The 19,906-nt window shown below is 38.9% G+C and overlaps 2 protein-coding genes across 2 annotated transcripts; both read left to right on the forward strand.

The window, feature by feature from the left end:
- Position 1: 1 nt before the first annotated feature.
- LOC145502144 (uncharacterized) lies at positions 2 to 2,072 on the forward strand. The gene is made up of 2 exons (XM_081481420.1): positions 2 to 325; positions 889 to 2,072. Exons 1-2 carry the CDS (start codon positions 225 to 227, stop codon positions 1,505 to 1,507), a joined length of 720 nt encoding a protein of 239 aa, XP_081337546.1. The 5' UTR covers positions 2 to 224; the 3' UTR covers positions 1,508 to 2,072.
- Positions 2,073 to 6,625: 4,553 nt separating this feature from the next.
- On the forward strand, positions 6,626 to 19,579 carry LOC145491882 (A disintegrin and metalloproteinase with thrombospondin motifs 3-like). The gene is made up of 20 exons (XM_081471205.1): positions 6,626 to 6,677; positions 6,829 to 7,142; positions 7,620 to 7,683; positions 8,034 to 8,191; positions 8,811 to 8,897; positions 9,303 to 9,427; positions 9,889 to 9,902; positions 12,258 to 12,336; positions 12,698 to 12,860; positions 13,056 to 13,151; positions 13,778 to 13,917; positions 14,746 to 14,824; positions 15,958 to 16,081; positions 16,422 to 16,511; positions 17,132 to 17,286; positions 17,476 to 17,518; positions 17,613 to 17,739; positions 18,398 to 18,569; positions 19,036 to 19,189; positions 19,551 to 19,579. The coding sequence occupies exons 1-20, from the start codon at positions 6,626 to 6,628 to the stop codon at positions 19,577 to 19,579; spliced, it is 2,265 nt and encodes a 754-aa protein (XP_081327331.1).
- Positions 19,580 to 19,906: the final 327 nt, after the last annotated feature.

Consider the following 19,906-nt stretch of genomic DNA (forward strand, 5'->3'; position numbering starts at 1 on the left):
GGGTGATGCAATTTTGTGTGAAATCAGTTCTTAAAATTGACCATGAAACGCTTCTGAAATGGGGGTTGTTGAAGTGTACGTGGCTTTCTCCAAGGCAGCCACATTAACGTCCGACGTGTCCTTAAAACCTAATAAAAATCACTCCTCTGTCCTAGCCAGTTAATTTGGTGTCGTAATTCAATTTGAGTAAGACTGTGTGAGGTACCCGTACTCCGTTCAAAGACATGTTCAACACAAAGACGCGTGTTTCTTTATTTCTTCTTGTTGGACTGAGTAGTCTTGCAAAAGGATCTCTGTTGATAAACTACCCTTTCGATGATTATGGGTAAGTCTATTTGTTTATGTTTCTCCATTTGCCATCGGGAAGTAACAGTTTATTTTCAGTGTAATGGCTTCGAAGGCTTCTAATGCAAGATGTAGTTTGATTCCATATCAAATAATTTAGCTTACAGTTTCAAATACGTAAAGGCTGTTTTTGAAGCTTGCTAATTAGCGGCTCCAAATAAAGATTAATTTGTTCAATTCGAATAATACCCTCTTGTACTAAACATTTACTCACAAAATTTTATCAGTCGGGTCATTTATTCAGTCAAACAATTAATCCCGTCTAATTCCTGTCACGCTCGGTTTAGTGACAGTGACAGCGGTTGCCTTCATCGATTCCATACAATTTTGTCAAGCAAAATAGTTTTGTTTGTATTTTGTATTTGTTTGGATTTGGTTAAAGTCAGAGTTACAGAATACTTAAGACAAGTTGTACCGATTATACTTCAAGCTTGCGGGGCGCGCGAGGATACCTCGCAAGTCTCCTCGCGTCGCGTGGCAATAAACTGTTTAGCTGATTGGTAATTGAAACTAACATCCACGTGGTTATTGATCTTGGCACAGGTCTTGGCACAGGCATAATTTTCTAGACTTTGTTAACTGGGATCCATTTGATGATGACCCGTTTGAAATGGACTTTTTCCACAACCATAACCTGTTCTTCCCCAGAATCCACAGAGCGCTTAGTGTTCGTCACGTGACAGCTGCGCACCCCTTGGTGAAAAGAAATGACCACGAAATTTTCCGGCTGTCTATGGACGTCAAAGGATTTGATCCAAATGAGCTTGCCTTGAAATTAGAAGGACGAGAACTGCTCATCAAAGGCTTTCACTCGTGCGAGGGAAACGAAGACAAACCCTGCTTCCAAAGAAGGTTTTGTTGGCGTCGAAAATTGCCCGCAGATGTGGATTTGAGCTCTTTGAAAGCCACTTTAACCAAGCCAAACACCTTAGAAATCGAGGCCACAAAGATCAGACATTACAAAGGTCAGAACATACAGATGGATGTGCGTGAGAAGTCCATTGATCGATCACTACCAGCCGAAGACAATCGCGAGGAAGAAAATCAAAATACTGAGTACATGCGTGAACACAATGTTAACCAGGAGAGCAGTAAAGGAGACGAGGAAGCAACAGTGGAAATAGTTCCTGATGAGAATTTGAATCCTGATTACAGTGACTGAGACGCACGTACATTTACCTTAGACTGTTAAGCATAAGCATGGCCTGTCACAGTTTAAGCTGCTTGGCTGATGACTCAAAGGAACCTTTTTTGCTTGATTGTTATTGCACACGGTATAGTCATGAGTTTCACAGTGCAAGTAATCACTTTCTGTCATCATCGTGTACCATATACACTTTCTTAAAACTAAATTTAAAACAGGTTTTTAATACTGTTCTTCAATTGACGAGTCTCTTCGCACATAGATGAGCTCCTTGTGCGCATGCTTTTTCTTTTGATTTGTTTTGTTTGTTTTCTATTTGTCTGTTCGATCACTCGGTTCATGGTGCATCAGATCTACAGGAACCGAAAACTCGACTGCAAGGATTCTTCGGTTCCTTTGATTGACCATGATCCGAGGGATCTTGGATTAATCTGTTTAGGGAAGAAACATAAAATCCGTTTTTCGATTTAAGGACGTTCGCGCCAATTGTTTCGGCGCGTCCTTACTGCGCATGCAAACTCTCATGCACGTCGTGCATCGAGAGCGCGCTTTAGGGCAGATGGCCATTACTATAGCTTGTGAAACTGCAATAAGCGTAAAAACTCTCTTTGGCCTTTAATAAACAACTCCACAAATCAAAACGGCGTGGTACAAAGAGTGTGCATACGAGCGGCGTAGATGCAAATAGCGTGGATACAAACAGCGTGGGTTGAAACTAAAACAGTAAAAGAGCAAAAGTTACAAGTTGCGACTAAGCTAAATTCGAATAAAGAAATAACAAAACTGCGAAACGAGGACTGTGAATTACACTTACATTGTTTCGGCCAGAGAAAACTGTTGTGAAACGGACTGCGAATAACGCGAAGAGACTAGCACGAAAACTAAATAGAACTGCGCTAAGCGCGGACCAAAATGAACTGCCCCAAAACTGTACTGCAAAGCTATGATATGGAAAATACGCTAGGACATGCGGAAAATAAAACTATAGAAACTTAGAAAGGCGCTAATGAAGATGAAACAGCAAAGAAACGCTAACGAGGGCGCGAAAACTGACAGAAAGGAATAAACACCTAAATTGACGCAAAAAAAGACTAAATAATCTAATCTTTTTACAATTGTAATTTAGTTAGCATCGGGCAGGCGAAGAGCCACCCTGTGGATATACTGCCCGAAATGCCATTATTATTATTATTATTATTATTATTATTATTATTATTAAACAAAAGGACGAAAAGAAGTATAAACTAATTTGCGTACGCAAAGGAAAAACAAATTACGCAAGAACGAATAATAGAAAAAATGTTACACTTGGATCTTACAGCTTGACCTGGATTTAACGATCTTGAACGTTCGGTGACCCCTACCTTACTTTCCAGAAAAAGGTTTTATTTACCGTTATCTCCACATTGTCCAAAAATGTACAAAAAATCAATGTGGGAAGATAAAAAAAAAATCAAGATTTCTGTCCACGAGAAATCGAATCCTGCCATCTTGCGGCTGCAAGGCGCGTGAAACTATGGTCGCTAAATGCAAACTTGTTCCTTAAGGAACCTCACCAGTTGACTAAATTCACTTGATAGGCCCACTTAAATAGTATTTGGCTGAGAACATTTCACTTCAAAGATCTAATTGCAATATTTTGGGGCTTACGGACACTGTGGCCTTATTCACTAACGATGCCCGATTTTTTCAGAATTGGGGTGTTCTTCCGGGCATGTTCTCTCCAAAACGAAGTCGGTGATCCCCATTTTTTTTTTTTTCTTTTACATTTCTGACATAACTAACTTATCATCTTACAGTAGTAAAAATTTCAGAAAAAAATCAGTGTTGGAAAATTTTCGCGCGAACGTCCGATCTTGGATCTTTTCAAAGAAACACAACCTTAACGTTTCACTTTGCTCTTCTCGTGCTTTCGGCCCTCAATGATTGCTTAATTTACATTTATTGGCCTGCTATATTATTATTACTATTATCATCATCATCATCGTCATCATCATCATCATCATCATTATTATTTTGTTATTATTTTTTTTTTTTCTTAGTGGAGTTAACGAGAAGTGAATCACCATTTTCATACGTCCATAAAGTTGTCCTCCTATATATATATTGATTTTGATAAAATCATAATCAGATTATTGAATTGGTAATCATTAGGAGTTTTTCACGGCTTGACGAATGAAGGCTTGTCACTTCATGCATGATTGGTTAGCGTTGCTTTGCCAGCAAAAATGTCATATCAGCCCATATCAGCAGCAGGCAAAGGGAATATCATGCAATACTTATTTTCATTAACCTTAAAATTGCACATGATGGATGTAGGGCTAAATGTCAATTGCCGGATTGCAATCGTTCTTTACTGAGGAAAGTTTAAAAAAATCCTCAGTAGAGTTTCCTATCTGTACGTGAAAGGACAAAATTATAAATAACATCTTAAGTAAATAGCGCCGGTTTCCCAGACGTGGTTGACTGTTTGTATAACTGCAGACTTTCAGGCTTTTCCTACCGCGGAATAAATTAGTCTTTTTAACGATAGAAGTTCATCTCAGTGACATTTGCACCCGGCTGTTTTGCTGACGGCTTGAAAACAAGCTAATTTAACAATTCGGTTGGCACTCTTGAGAATGAACCAGATGATAAGCTCAAGTCATAAAATGTAAACAGCCGGCAACAAAGTCTGTATTTGAAATGGCAGCAGGGTGAAACAATGACTCATTAGCCTAAATAGGTTCATTTATCGGCCTCTCCTTCTGAAGGTGCTAATTGAGATAGGAAGAGATCACTGCACTCCAAGTTGCATTGCAATCAACTTTATATCAATAGCTATACTGAGGTTGGGAAGCTATTTCCAAAGAAGGTAAAAGTTTATTTTGTTCTAGTTTATTCTAGGTTTCAATTATTACGTTCCTAAACGTTTGAAGTTGTCCTTCAGTAGCATTTCGGAATAGATATATTGATTCAATAATTGAGGCCTTGAGCTATTGTATTTTTATTCCAAGCTTTCGTCGTTATACTTAAAAAATTTCATTCATCTCAGATCGACTCGATATCAAAATCACCAGAATCTTCCGTAAAGAAGGCCTCTAAGTATGCGTCGCTCAAAAATCCTACACGCTAAGGCAAGCCCTCTCTCGCCACACCCAAAACACATGCACAAGAACAAACTGCCTATCGCAAACACGAAGAAAAAACCGTGTACCACGTCACCTGCAGAAGCTGGAACAAATTCTACATTCGAAGGACCACACGATTTGTACATGATGATCGCGTTAATCGACATTAAAGAACACCTGAACAACAACAACAACCAAAACAGCCAAAACATTGATGTCAAAATAATCCTGTCAACTTGCGATTATTCGAGGCGTTCTACATTCGAAAGTGAAGAATGCATCGAACTCAGAGACCTTCTATTTTGAACTGCTTTATTTTGAACCGCTGTATCACTTGTACTCATTAACGTGAAGAATGTATTGAATTCATGCAGAGAACTTTTATTTTATCTTGAACTGCTTTATTACTTATACTCATTAGCAATTGTCCGTATTAGGTTCTGTCCTCGTGTACCGGTTCACAAGAACCGATACAAAAGACCCAACAATGTTCAACAGCTAAACAAAGGTTCGTAAAGAAAGGAGGACAATGGTTATTCCCTCCGTGTACCTGTACACCGGGACACAACCCCATATTATCGTTTATTATATGGAGAAGAGTGTTTTACTGGGAACTAAACCACTCGTAGATTCCATACGCCACTTCATCCGGGACCCGAGTGGCGTATTTTCCGTATGTCACCTTTGTGAGTGTCGTATCGTTCAATGACCTCACGATTCCCGCCTTTTGCTTTTGTTGAATTGGTTACTCCATATAATAAAAAGAACATTACACGTTGGCTCGAAGATATGAAGTTTATGTTCTCGTGGCAAGAACAATATCTCACGAGTGAGCGAGGCGAACGAGTGAGATATTGTTCTTGCCACGAGAACATAAAATTCATATCTTCTCGCCACCGTGTAATATCCTCTATATATTTCCATCACCATATTTACACTCACTGTCCTTATTACATATTTTAATCATTCGCGTCACCTACACCACTTTTATATCACGCACTATTGAATACTTTCTTTCATTCTCTGGTGATGCCGTAGAACGGCGAAAGTTTGGAATAAAAATACAGAAGCTCAAGGCCTCAACTGAATCAACATATTTATTACATTCCTGTTAGGTTCACGACCAAAGGAAAATAAATGGTTTTAGGTTAAATCTCAAGTTGTAACATTGAAGCAGTGAAATCATCCGTTTTCGATGCCCTCCAGTCCCTTTCATAAACCTCTGCTAAGACTTTATGCATCGGCCGTTGGCAGAAGTCAAACACGAGCTAGGGAGCAGCGCGTTGAATGACAATATCTAACAAGAATGCGTCACATGATCGAGACATTTTTGCCATCATTTTAGTGTAATTATTTTTTCCTTGTATTTAATTTTTCAGATGATCCCTTTTAACAAATATTGGATTATTTTGTTTATTGCTTTTGGTAAGTTTCTTCTTCTTCTTTTAAATGTTTAAACACTGTCTTTCGTAACTATGATTTGAGTTGGCGAACACTGTGATTCCTCAAAACAAGACAAAGTAATGATGTCAGTAATGGCAACCAATCTTCCTCTGCTGGGAATGAACTATGAAAAGATTACTTTTATTGGTTAATCTCAGCCATAAGAAAACTCTCGCACCCAACAGTTTTAAAGCTTTCCATCCAGAGAGCATTCTTAGAACAAAATCAAGTGAAATAAGAGCATCACGGCGCGGTGATTAATTCATCAAAGGTTCAACTTATTCGTTCTATCATAAGATTGAATGAAAGTTCAATAAAACATCACCTCAATCTTTAAAGAGTTAAAAATCTTAAGAAAGCAGAAGAATTCCTTTACCCTAGCTGTCACATCTTGTTAAATAACGCTGGAATCTGATTTTAATTGTAGGCACAAACACGATATTATGTCTTCACGTAAAGGTAAGGTTAATATTTATTCCAGAATAAAACTAACTCCACGATGTTGAAATCATATAGTAAAGGAATTGCTTAACGTACTGACAAGTCATACTTTAATGTGTACTTTTAGTCTCTTAATTACCACATGACAGAGACAGAAATCCAGAAGTATTTTGGTGTCCAGACATCTGCAGATGGTAAGGGCTACAGTGCATTATCTACCCAGTACTGGACAATGAATAGTTTTTCTAATTTATTCTCAGCATTCTGTTCTGTCAGCATCCAGCATTATCCTCTGTTTTTACGAAGTAGCATTTATGATTTGCTTCCCGCTTTTTATCTCTTTAGTTCCGGATTACGAGGTAACAGAGCCTTATCAGTCAAACGAGGATGGCGAGTTCGTGTCCCACACGCTCCACGAGCTGCACACGCGCGACGTGCATAGCAACGGGGTATGGTACATCAAGATGGACGCTTTTGGAAACAAGCTGCATCTCAAACTAAGACGAAGTACTCAATTAGTTAAACCGGGCCTTGTACTTGAAACAAGGCACAGAAACGGTGATGTCACAAAGACGCCTGTCAAACCAGATCCATACTGGCTTGGTGAAGAGGCTTCGGATCCAGGCTCTACAGTCGCTTTGAGCATTGATAATGGAATGGTGAGTGTTTTAACTTGTTCTTGAACGAACATCTCAAATAAACAAGAAATCGGTTTTAAATATACATCCCAGTGGCTCAAATTGATGTCAACAGAAAGAAAACAGTGATTCAGTTAGTAGCCATACTAGTTACAGTTAAGTTACCACAAAAATGATATTTTGCAGACTGGTATGATAAGGCTGTCACGAGACACCTTATTTATTCAACCAATCCCGGATCACCTGGCAAAACACGTGATTACGGGAAATGGAGCTAAGCTGCACCTCGTCCACAGGAAATCTACAGACGTGAATGACTGTCAATCTAAAACAGGTTTAGCAAGTTTTTATCATAGGGCTAGACAGCGTTGTTTTGATGAAGGCCAATTAGTTACAATTTACTCAACCACGCCCCCCCCCGGTTTTTTCTTTTGTTTGTAGACAGTTTGTTTTCTTTCTTTTATCCTTTTGCGTTTTCATTTTTTCGTTTATACACAGCGTATAAACGGGCGATGGAAAATTGTGAGGGAAACCTATCAACATGATGAAGTGCAACAATCCTGTATCCCCAGAAGGATGTGGGGATAACGTAGTCCTAAATTTTCAGGGGCAATATACCCCTTGCTTGGAAATGTTGCGACGAAGAATTGCCTCTAATTTCTAGAATTAGAAATCAGCTGCCCTACCTCTTGGCCCCACCTTGGTATTTTCAGTCCTGCTGTATACTTAAGTGCTATAATTCAACATGTAATCTCCAAAATTTACCGCTCACATTGTTGCTACATTTATTGCGCAAAAAAGAATAGTTAAGAATAATTTCAGCAGTTACTTGTTTCAGTCTATCATTTACAAGCAGTATGTAAGTATACAGTTGTATGCAAATTTATTTCTATCGGTCACGTGATTTTCCAGATGTAGCGTCGAGCTATGACTCTGCAGTCAAACAAGATGAAATAAGCGGTAAAGCTTCTCCACAGAAGTACTTACAAGTGGCGCTTTTGGCGGATGAAAGCGTCGTGGCAAAGCATGGAAACCAAACTACAAACTTTCTACTGGTTTTAGCAAACATAGTAAGTGGCTGGAAGTTTGGAATAAATACAGTTTTGTATCTTTTTTTTGTTACTGATTATATCGCCTTTGACAGATACACGTAAGCCCTTAAGTATCTTCTTTTCGGTCAGCGATTACTATGCAGCAGTTCAGTCTCAAAACAAGCGTACTGGCTGAGCACTCATTCCAAAACTCTTTAAGATGGCTCATAACAAATTCCAGCATTTTTCAGCCATTCTTCTTTTATGGATCAATGCTACCTCTCGTTTGTACTTGATGATACAGTAATGGTATCAAACAATTTTTTGAAAATATAAGGTGGCTCTGAACACATGTTCTTACATAATGTTTTCTTCAAACATTGCGAATAATTCGCCAAACTTGGCCAACATGCTGATTACAACTCGTTTGTACGTTGTACGCCTTTAAAACTAAAATTAATGGTGTTTTCATTCGCTTATGCCGTTGCTAGGTTAACAAAATGATTATAACGTCTTCAACAGTAATTGACCATTTGTTTGATGACATAACTGTGCTGTCAACTGAAGAACTGTGGTAGTATCTCTACTTAGGTAGAGGTAATGAAACATGCTGGAAACTGTTGTGAGTCACTACATATTTTTTCCGATTTTCTTGCAGGTTGCAGGCATATTCCGTGATAATTCTATTGGAAAGATAAAAGTGAATTATGTCGTTAGCCGACTTATAATCATCACCAACAAAGAGGTATCTTTGCCCTAAACTGATCAAAATGCTTCCTATGTCCTTTCAGTTTGAACTTCTGACTTCTTAATAATGCTAAAAACATCATTGCGCGCAAAAAGCTAACCTGTCAGAAGCTAAACGAAGACCAGTCTTACCTCGGCTTATGCATCTTACCCCGCCTTATATTAGAACCAGTTACGTAATTTTGGTACTGACTTCTGATTGGTCCACTGCCTCATTTGTCCAGATGTTATGCTGTTCAGTTGTTTTTCACATGCGTTCTGTTTTATGTTTCTTCATGTTGTTACGACATGTTGTAGTAAAGTAAGATTTGAAACGTGCCATTTTTCGACGAGCAGTACGACACCTTAATTTAGCTAACCAGTTTTGTGCCATAATTCCAACTTCACTTTCGTTTTTTTTTAGCTCAGTGTGGCCGTTAGTTCCTCCAGTAAGGTTAAGCTGGACAAGTTACGTCACTGCACCGACGTACACAAGCCTAAAGATAAGAACGATACAAACTACTTTGATGTGACTTCGCTTATTCAGATGTACGTCAACGGACATCGTTTCACTTCCTGAAATCGACTTTATATTCTTTGTTTTATTCTTTTACAAGTATGAGACGAAAAAGTAAAGTTTCAAAACTCTAGAGTTCCTCATGCTAATCAAGGTTATTCCTCAAGTTTAGACAAAAGAAATAATTCAATGATGTTCGTATTCAGCTAAATTGTAGTCTAGATCGAGAAGGTATGTCAAACAGTATATCAAAAACGTCCAAAACACCTCGAGTCTCGTCAAAAACACGCCGCTGTGACTGGTGTTCAAAACCGTGGTGAAATACCATCCCTCTTAGGTTAACCTTTTTTATGTATGCGTGGCCAGCTGCGATAGCTGGGTGTATGATCTATCATGGAGCCTTAACTCTGTTAGTGATTTTAATACTTTTGCTTGTAAAGGCTTTAAAAACAAATATTTATTTTTCTTTTTTGTTTACTTTTTCTTTATGCAGAGGCCCTAGTGGAGGTAAATGCTGTTTGTTTGGGGAAAGAGTAACTACTGTCCGTTTTGCATTGTTATTGATTATCCTTTTATAAACGTTCCAAAATTTGTTAACTATGCTTAATTTCATCAAATTTTAGAGATGTTACGTTACTTTGTCTGCCCTTTCGTAATAGTCTCATTTTGCAGCTGATTCTGACTGGAAAAGACCGTTTTAAGGTTTACTGGTAACGTGCAAAAACTGAAAGGGCAATTAATTTTATCAATTAAATACCGACAACATAGGGAGCCCATAGTCAAGCGGCGTGTCTGTTTGTGTGTTCGAAATATAAAGAAATGGATGGGAATATCAAAGAGTCTTAATATCGTAAACTGATATCGAGTAATGTCCATGTTAAAGCTCAAAATAAACTTAAATCTATCTCAGTTGTTGTGTATTGTCGTTTCTGCGGCTCAAAATGGCGAATTTGAGCGATTTGGTGGGTTTTGCGTTGACTGTTACTACACTCCTTCTTATAACGTGTAGTAACAGTCAACGCAAAACCCACTAAATCGCTCAAATTCGCCATTTTGAGCCGCAGAAACGACAATACACAACAACTGAGGTAGATTTAAGTTTATTTTGAGCTTTAACATAGACATTACTAACCTGCGAACAGGCTCCCGGTGAGCCCGAACAAAGCGAGGGAGCCTGTAGACATTCTATTGATGCCGCCGTTCTATGATACCAGCTCCTGGTATCATGATATGATTGGTTAAATCGCTGATTGTTGACATCTTTGAGATGAATATTTGACAGATCTTTGTAAAATTATACGACTCCAACGGTTTGTTACAATAGTGCATTTGCCGTTCCCTTTTAAGTTTCGGTCTCTCGACCTCTCGTTATTTCACAAGTGATTCTGAAGGGTACTTTATGCTCTGTTACGAGGAGGAATTTTAAGTAGAAGCTAGTGGAGTGGAGCCGTTTGGCTGTGCTATAGCAATTGTTTTAGAGGTCAAAGGCGTGGTTTCCGGACTTTCCGTTGTTTATCTGCTTGTCGCTTCGCAGAGTTTGACACCTCTATCATGCGCTTATAATTTCATTACGCTCATTTCAGTATTGCAAAATACGTTCAGTTTAAGCTCTCTAAGTATTGGCTCTGGAGGGACAAAGTTAAGTTTGAAATGTAACCGTGAACATGTTGCTTACTTGCACTCTATGTTGTGACGCCCGGCGCGGCTATTTGATTAGCTCGATTAGAACTGTTTGCAAGTACCGAAAATGTAGCTTCTTGACAGGTCTAATTACCTTATTGAGTGGTTTGTTACAGGCTTATCACCAAGGGCGGATAGGCACATCAAAAACAAAGTCTACAGGCTACCCTGTCCCCGCCCCGATCGCTTTGCTCCCCGAATTCTTCCGTTTCGCGCTCGCCGACATTTTTTTCCGTCCTCGCCGGAGCCTGTTCGCAGGCTAAGACATTACTCGATATTAGTTCACGATATCAAGACTCTTTAATATTTTCATACATTTCTTTATATTTCGAACATACAAACAGACACGCCGCTTGTATAGGTGCCCTATGATCATAACCGTCTGCATTGGATTTGTGTAACAGTTGTGCGGTAATTTAAATATGACACAAAACTTAACGTCACCGATGCAATTTATATAGCTAGTATAGTTATGATGTTATGTGAAGGACGTAGCTACAATGTTTAATGGCACGTTATGAAACCGTGCAACATCAATTTCGTGACAGTCTTTTCTTTTCCTCCAAGGTTTAGCTGTGTTGGGAGGAATGTGTTTATACAGGACTGTTGCTAACGTCAATAGATACCAAGGACTTCAGACCGCTAAGACTCTTGCACATGAAACTGGACACAAGTAAATTTATAACAAAAATTAATGTTCAGTCACGTATTTCATTACGCTCGATAAACTTGTGCATCCAAAAGAGTAATGGTTTCCTCTGGCAGCATTTCAGCTGAGTCACGTTACATTCACTAACGGCTGATGAAACAAGTATTACTCTTTCTTACCACCCCATCTGACCACCTCGAAACTATATATGACTGTTCTTATGATTTGGGCCCAAAAAATCTCAACCAGTCATTTGCTTTCCTTCACCCTTAATATGACAAGAGTTTAGTGGTCAGATGGTTGTCGGATTGGGGTTAATAGTTTCATTGAACCGATTTTGATCTCGAGGGTTTCAACTGAAAGTATTCAACTTGCCTGTGTGTCATCTAGTTAACGTTTGAAAAAAAAATAACAATAATAATAAAGACAAAATAATAAAAAAAGACAAAACAGAAAATATTAATAACACAAAAAAACGCTTTTTGCTCTTTGTTACGGCAGGTTTTATTGTTGCACTTTTTATTTTTCTGCAGCTTTGGTTGATTTGATTGGAGGAGAAGGAGCCTTGAAATGGTCCTCGTGCAGCCGAGATGCGCTTCAAAAGTTTCTCAGGTTAGTGATTGCCAAGACGTTAAACTAACAATGGCAGAATCTCACGCTAGTTATGCTGGCGGTAAAATGACAACAAATTTTGGTCTTGGATTCTAATGCTGTGTTACTCGCTTGTTCGCTTTACATCACTGTTTTGAATGCACAGATATGTTGTTTATTAAGAAGTAATCAGTTTTGTTACGATGATAGATAATTCGGTTTCAGTAGTTTCTACAGTTTACCAGTATAGCATGATTGAAACAATTCCGGTAATAATATACAAGGTGTGGTGTACAACCCATGAATAAACCTTGCATTGATATGCTCTACTTTTCTTAACTTCTAATCGGATTCTAACAAGTCACTTATATTGTTACTTTAGTGGGTCAAGTTCCAAGTGTCAGGATGATCCACCACGGATATCCCTTCCTGGTTTTACTGGCACGACGATAACTGGCAGAAAATTACCTGGTGTTCTGTTTGATGCAGATACTCAATGTGAATTTCTTTATGGCGTGGGATGGCGACGATGTTATCAGCAAAGGGTAAGAGCACATTTTGACGATCCTATTTTACGACATCAGTGACACACTGGACTACCGCCCGGCGTGTGTAACTTTTTTGTTCTTACCACATTTTCACATTTTCACATTTAAAAAAAAAAAAAACCACGTCATAAGGAACTGTAGGTTTAGTAAACTTTTGCACAAATAACGACCAAATGTTTTGTCTCTACACAGACTAACTGTGGCACTCTGTACTGCATGAAAACGTGGGGAGTTTGTGAAACAAAGCAGTCGGCTCCTGCTGATGGAACAAGTTGTGGACCTCGCCATGTATGTCATGTATATTAAAACAACACCTCTCTTAAAGAAGAGTAGTCTCGATACGTTACTGTTCCGTCACTTTTCGACACAACTTAGAGTGTACATGTATGACTAAAGTTTTTCCTTTTCAGTCGACAAGATGAGATGACGTCACATGAAGAATTTGGAACACTCACCATCTTTAATTAAATGATTTTTTTGTCATAAAAACTACTAAAACTACCCAAATTATCTCAAAATGTCAAAGTTAGAACAATACAAACTTTGTCAGAAACCGAAATTTAAAGTATTATAGCCTGCATTTTAAATGGAAGTTTTTATGGGAACATAAACGTTCGTGAACTAAGAATAAGGGAGCAGAAGGACAGAGATATCTTCACAATAGTAGATCAAGTCAGATCGCATTTTCATTTGGTACTCTCGTGAATCGTCCAATGAGAAGCAAAACTGGCTGAAGAGAAAGCAAAACACTTATGGACACAGGACGGGGCAAACCCACATGATTGTAAGAGACTATTAATTGTAGCATAACCGACACTCCCTTCCATCTGTTCACTCCATCTATTACACGCCATGTATTTCTCTAAGTCTTTATAACAGATGGCGTCTAATATTCGTGCAATCATACTTTTCAGTGGCGTATCAAAGGCAAGTGTGTGGACAATGGTTCTCCAAGGATAAACGGAGGGTGGAGTGAGTGGTCTGATTACAGTCCCTGCAGCCAAACGTGCGGAGGAGGAGTGAAGTACAGAGAGAGGACATGCACTAACCCACTGTAAGCATTTGCATTATTGTGTTGTTGCTGCTGTTTTAATGGATCTTTAAGAGTTTTGTTGCCTGTCCAATTAGTTGCACTCTAGTTTATCCCAAATGCGCTCATGGCGTCACCGCCAGTTTACAAAACTCTGAAAAACGTTTTAAGTACTGCCATTAAAACTATGTTTGAAAAATAAACATTTCTAATAACAGATCATAGTTGAGCGTGAGTCTTGTATAATAATATTTTACTATGAAAGAAGCTGTTGTTCATGCATAAGGTTATATTTACATTTACTTGTGAAATACTTTACAAAGAATGATGACAAAGTCACATGACAGCATTACATTTCTGTAGGCCCCAAAATTGGGAAGAAAAATGTGCCGGCTCAATGAAGGGGAAATGGAAAATATGCAAGTCAGAGGTTAGTATCTAACCTACATATCACTCATATCATCTGCTGCTGAAGCTTTATTTGATATGTAACAACGATCTAACCTCCAGACATTATACAAGTCTGATTTACGCCAACACGGTTTCAAATGTTAAACTAAATCACTCCTAACCATTCCAAACCCTATTTCTCGGTTGTTCAAAACTTGGTTAGACTGATCAAGGGCGTCCATGAACTGTTATATTTCAGTTTTACACTTTTTAATGAGGTTTCGTATTATAGTTGTTGACCTTCAGCGTTCTCTGTTTTGGGCAAATCTCACTGAGAAAAAGCAACAAAACACACTTTTACGGTTATTTCGTATCCTCTTGAAGGCCAACGGATACATGCTAAGTGTTGCGTTCCTATATGAACTTGACCCTTCCATTTTTAATGCCACACCTTTTCTTCAGATTGAATGCCCCTTGCCCTCATACCGTGATATACAGTGCAAACAAATTAAATCTGGCACGACCGTCTATTATACGAAGAGTAAGTACATGTAGAACGTCATCCTTTGGTTTCTGACTGACTATTATGTCGCAAAATAAAATGAGGATAACAGCAGTGATGCAGGTAATATCTTCACAACCAACAGCCTGTTAGGTTATAGCCGGAAATCAGACTTACTAACAAAACCAAATGACTGCTGACAATTGTAGAAAATTGAACTCGAAAAGAGAACAACGATGATCGATACCTCGAAATACCAGTAGCAATAATGATATATATAAAAAAACATATCCTCTCCTTTGTTTTCCTTTTTGGACGCAGACCCCTGTGGGCTTGCCTGCAGGAAGAGATCTTCAATTACTTATCATGGTTTAGTTGCTGACGGAACACGTTGTACAAATCGTGCCGAAATTTTTGATGTTTGTGTAGCTGGAGAATGTAAGGCAAGTATAGTCTTATTAGTTGAACTGAAACATATCTATATTAGGCGTTTGCGGATGGACCGACCTGTCCACATTCTCCCTTCTTCTTTGTTCCAATCATTCAGTTGTCAATCAATCAATCGATTAGCCGGTCAATCAATTGGTAGATGGATCGATAGATCTATCAATCAATGAGCCAGTCAGTCAGCCAGTCCATCAGTACAGTCTCCCACTCACTCAGTCAGTTATGCCGATCAGTCAGTCAGTCAGTCAGTTAGATAGCCAATCAGTCATTCGGTCAGTCTGTCTGTCAGTCAGCTAGTAAGTCCGTCATTCAGTCAGTCATCCATTTAGCAAAGTCAGTGAGTCCGTCAGTCCGTCAGCCAGCTAACCAGCCACCCAGCCAGCCAGTCAGTCAGTCAGTCAGTCACTTAGTTCGTCAATATCTATGAGTCAGTCTGTCAGTCATTCAGTACAGTCAATCAGTCCGTCAGTCAACCGGCCAGCCAGCCAGCCAGTCAGTCAGTCAGTCAGCCAGTCAGCCAGTCAGTCAGTCAGTCAGTCAGTCAGTCAGTCAGTCAGCCAATCGCTTAGTTCGTCAATCCATCTATCAAGTTCCTTTCTGTTAATAAGCTACGATCTAGTAACAACTTCCCACTTACGTGTAGCAATGCTAAAGTAAAATGACGTGGATTTAGGAATTGAGGCTTACTATAGGCACTAATTATAAACTCCTGAGTATTTTCAAAGATCGTAGGCTGTGATCACGTCTTACAGTCTGGAGTGACAAAGGATCGCTGCGGAAATTGTGGCGGGAATGGAGATACCTGTCTTTTGGTAAACTCGGTTTACACGAAGAAACACAAGAAATACGGTAAGAAGTCCCTTCAATATTAAGACCACAAATTTGTCGTTGCAGGAAGGAGGAAATAAAGAAATGTGGTAAGGAAAACTCCTTCATCAAAGAGTAAGAAAAATAAAATGCTTTTTGCAATATCTTTGTATCACATGAAACTAGGCATAGAGCTGTTAAGTTTAGCGATATTTGTATTTTAAATTATTTCACTTCCTCGCTGCGCTCACTCTTGAAATATTTCAAATCACCGCGCGGCCATGAAATATCCCCTATTTATTTTTTTCTACAACTGATATAACAAAGAGCATATTAAATGCGATTTATTACAGTTTTACTGTTGAACTTAATCATCTTTCAGGTCCCTACAAGGCGGATACCATTGCTGTTCTTCCTGTGGGAACGTCAAACGCATATTTTAAGAGAAAAGAAAAAACCTACAATGTGTTAGGTAAATCATGTAATTCAAGACTTAGCTATGAGTCCGTCTACCGTCATCAATAAGGAGTCCTTTAGTTTGCCTTCCGCGGACATCGAGACCGAGACCAACTTTCCGCCTTGACGCTTTCAGTCAATTTTAGATAGTTTCCAGTGGTAGGGTTTTAGTTAATTTTCAGAGAATTTCTACATCTGTAAAGTGCCGTTGAACCACTGGGAAACATTACTATATAAGTGCATTATTATTATTATCATCGTCGTCGTCATCATCATTATTATTTAACTTTCAGTTGGGGCGCTTGTATAACGACGTCTCAGATTGCACTTGAAACAGATCAAACAGATGGTGTCGCTTTAGTTCATTCGTAACAGTTTTCTTGATAATAGGAAATCTATACTGTTATAAAGGTCTATAAAATGTTTGGCAGCTCTAGTTTAGAAATTATTTTCCACAGTAACAAAGTCCTTGTTTCAGTGCGTCAAATCTCTTTTTGGGTAAAAAATGGCGTCTTACTCATTCAGGACCTTCGATTGAACAAGACGCGCCGTGACTAAAATAACAATTTAATGATCCTAATTTCCTACTTAGTTATAGATAATATAGTTGTATACGTATCTTTTTTCATCAAATAGGGATTAAAGATCACTTAACAGGTCGATACATAATCAACCTTCCAAGCCGGATTCGAACAGTTTATTACAAAGGAACAAGAACTGAGTACGTACATAACAGCAACCAAGATTCAATTGCTTTGGATGGACCGACCAAAGTGCCTTTCAGAGTTGTGGTAAGTATGCCGGCTGCAAATAATGATCGTTTAGAAATGTCAAACTTTTTTGTATTAATAAATCTAAGCGGTTGACTCGTTCTCTTCGTTCAGTTTGTGTACATTCGTGGAGATCCTAAGGGAATCGAATTCCAGTACTACAGGCCACTGTTGTCAAATGAATCTGCTCCAAATGTTCCCTCGAAATAGGTTACAGGGGAGTGGTCTCCCTGTTCAAGGACATGTGGTAAAGGTAATTCTGTAAGATGTCATTTCTGAGCTATACAAGGTTTATCTCGTATATACGATGCGGATTCTGAAAGTCTCACTCTTTTCTCGTTTCGCAGGAGTATTAACTCGAGACGTGAGCTGTGTTCGATCAGATGACGGAACGCCTGCATCACTGAAGTCTTGTCCAGCTATAACCAAACCAGAATCACACAAACCCTGTAATATCCAGAGCTGTATTCCAGAGTAAGTGTACCTCATCGCCGTTGGTGGAGCAAGTTGAAATTAAGTGAGGATGAAAAATTCATCATGTCACGAACGTGGGACAAAGAAAAAATCTGATCGCACGAGTCCCCGACAGGCTTCGATTAGTAACGGTATATAAAGCGTACTTGACCGAGGAGAGTCGGTCTAAAGGCGCACCCTCGATCATCATAAGCGATACTAGTTGATCTGTGAAGAGATTTATGCGATTTGGGGTTGTTCACCTCAAGCTAACAGAGACAAAGAACCTTACTGTGCCCTCACATGTTTGCATAAGATTTTGCGAATATTAAAGAAGTATCAAAACCCTACTCATGCCCATGCTCTTAACAGTAGAGCTTGTCACAGCTCTTGCTCTACACAACAAGTGCTCGCGCTCGTCCCCGTGCTCGTCACAGTTAGTGTTGACACTTGTGGTCATGGTCTAGCTCATGATATGTTAGCTTATTACACGCACCTTCAGAATACTCTCACATAAACTCAAATTCTGTAACATCTGTACTATACTATATCTAAACTACCTCCCAGCATTTAGAGATGAAACAGTGCTGAAAATTGAAATTAAAGTTATCGACGAGGGTAACACCTTTCCTGTTTAAAGTGGTGCCCATTTTTGTCTTTTTATTTTTTCAATTTGCAGGTGGCATCTGACAGAATGGAATGAGTGCTCCAGAACGCGTGGAAATGGAAGCCATTCTCGACTTCTTTATTGTCGAAGACAAATAAATGACTCTACTTATGAAACACTTGATGATTCATCATGTGACAGAGACTCCCAACCAAACATTCCTCTGGTCAACCGATGCAACCAAGTGCCTTGTGTGGCAGAATGGAAGTCCCTGCCTTAGTCTGAGGTAAACCGATGGCCTGGTTAGGTATCATCACTTGTGAGTACATGTGATGACCTTATATCAGATGATCTGTTTAGCATTCATAACCGAGACTGTTTGCAGTTCTCTTGTAAACGTGCCTAGTATTTTCAGGGAGAATTTTGATGTGACTACCCCATTGCATTCGTCCACAGTTATACCCAGAAAGAAAGTTACCCACATTTCTAGTGATACTGTTGTAGTAGTGTATTTCTAAAATCTCTGTGTTGTTTTGGAATAATTGTGTATCTGATCTATTGCATCTTCAGTATCAACGACAACCCGTAGAATCAGTTGATTTGTAATTTTCGTTGTTTTCTTTTTCTTTCTTCATGTACGCCCCAGGTAAAAATGGGACAGGCACAAACTAAACCCTTATAATTTGCTGTCATTTTATTGTTGGTTTCAGTGTTCTACGACTTGCGACAATGATGTAATGACAAGGAAGCTAGAGTGCATCCGTGTAGACGAGCGAGGGCAAGCGGTAGCTGCCATAGACATACTTTGCCAACATGCCATGAAACCTCCCATCCAAATTATTTGTAACGAAGACAACCCATGCAGTAAGGACATTTTGAGTTTTTTTTACTTTGCGTAATATTAATTACACAAAAGAAAATGAACCATGATAACATAGGAAATTTGTTTGTAAAATAACTACACTTCTAGAAAGTAGGCTATGAGAGCAACAGAAAATCACAAAACCACAGCTGTTGAAAGCAACTTTGACTGATTTCAGGGGCAATGTTGTCCATTGTCGAGCACCTTTGAGCATTTTGGGGGCAAAAATTCAGTAATTTTTTTGGCATAATCTAGAGAAGCCTGCTAGAGATTAAAAGATAAAAAAGCCCAGCCTGAAAAGGGTTCAATTCAGCCTTCCAGCTGGCATGACTGTACTGTTATTTTATTTTTTGTTGTTGACAGGAAATATCAAAGGAACGAGTGGCGTGTAAACTGAAGCCGTTGGATTGAGGGAATAATTTACCTTGAAATAATCTTAATTTAAACTATTGTTAACAGGACGATGAAAGGAGATTAAGAGTATGGTTAATAATAAAGCGGGGCTTCAAACAAATGCTGGTCGACATTTTTTTATCGTTATTATTTTGTATCTAAGCCGAGGTACGTACTTGGTCTTAACTGCTAAAAGACGCAAGAATGGAAAAGGGTTAAAAGTCATTACTGAAGTAGAGCACACCAAGGAGTTGACGTGGCTTCAATTTTCAGACCAAACCTAACCCGTCTTCCCTTCTTCATGAGCTACTCAAGCTGACAAACCT

Source organism: Orbicella franksi, chromosome 1 (assembly GCF_964199315.1).
Source record: "Orbicella franksi chromosome 1, jaOrbFran1.1, whole genome shotgun sequence".
NCBI classification, from domain to species: Eukaryota; Metazoa; Cnidaria; class Anthozoa; order Scleractinia; family Merulinidae; genus Orbicella; species Orbicella franksi.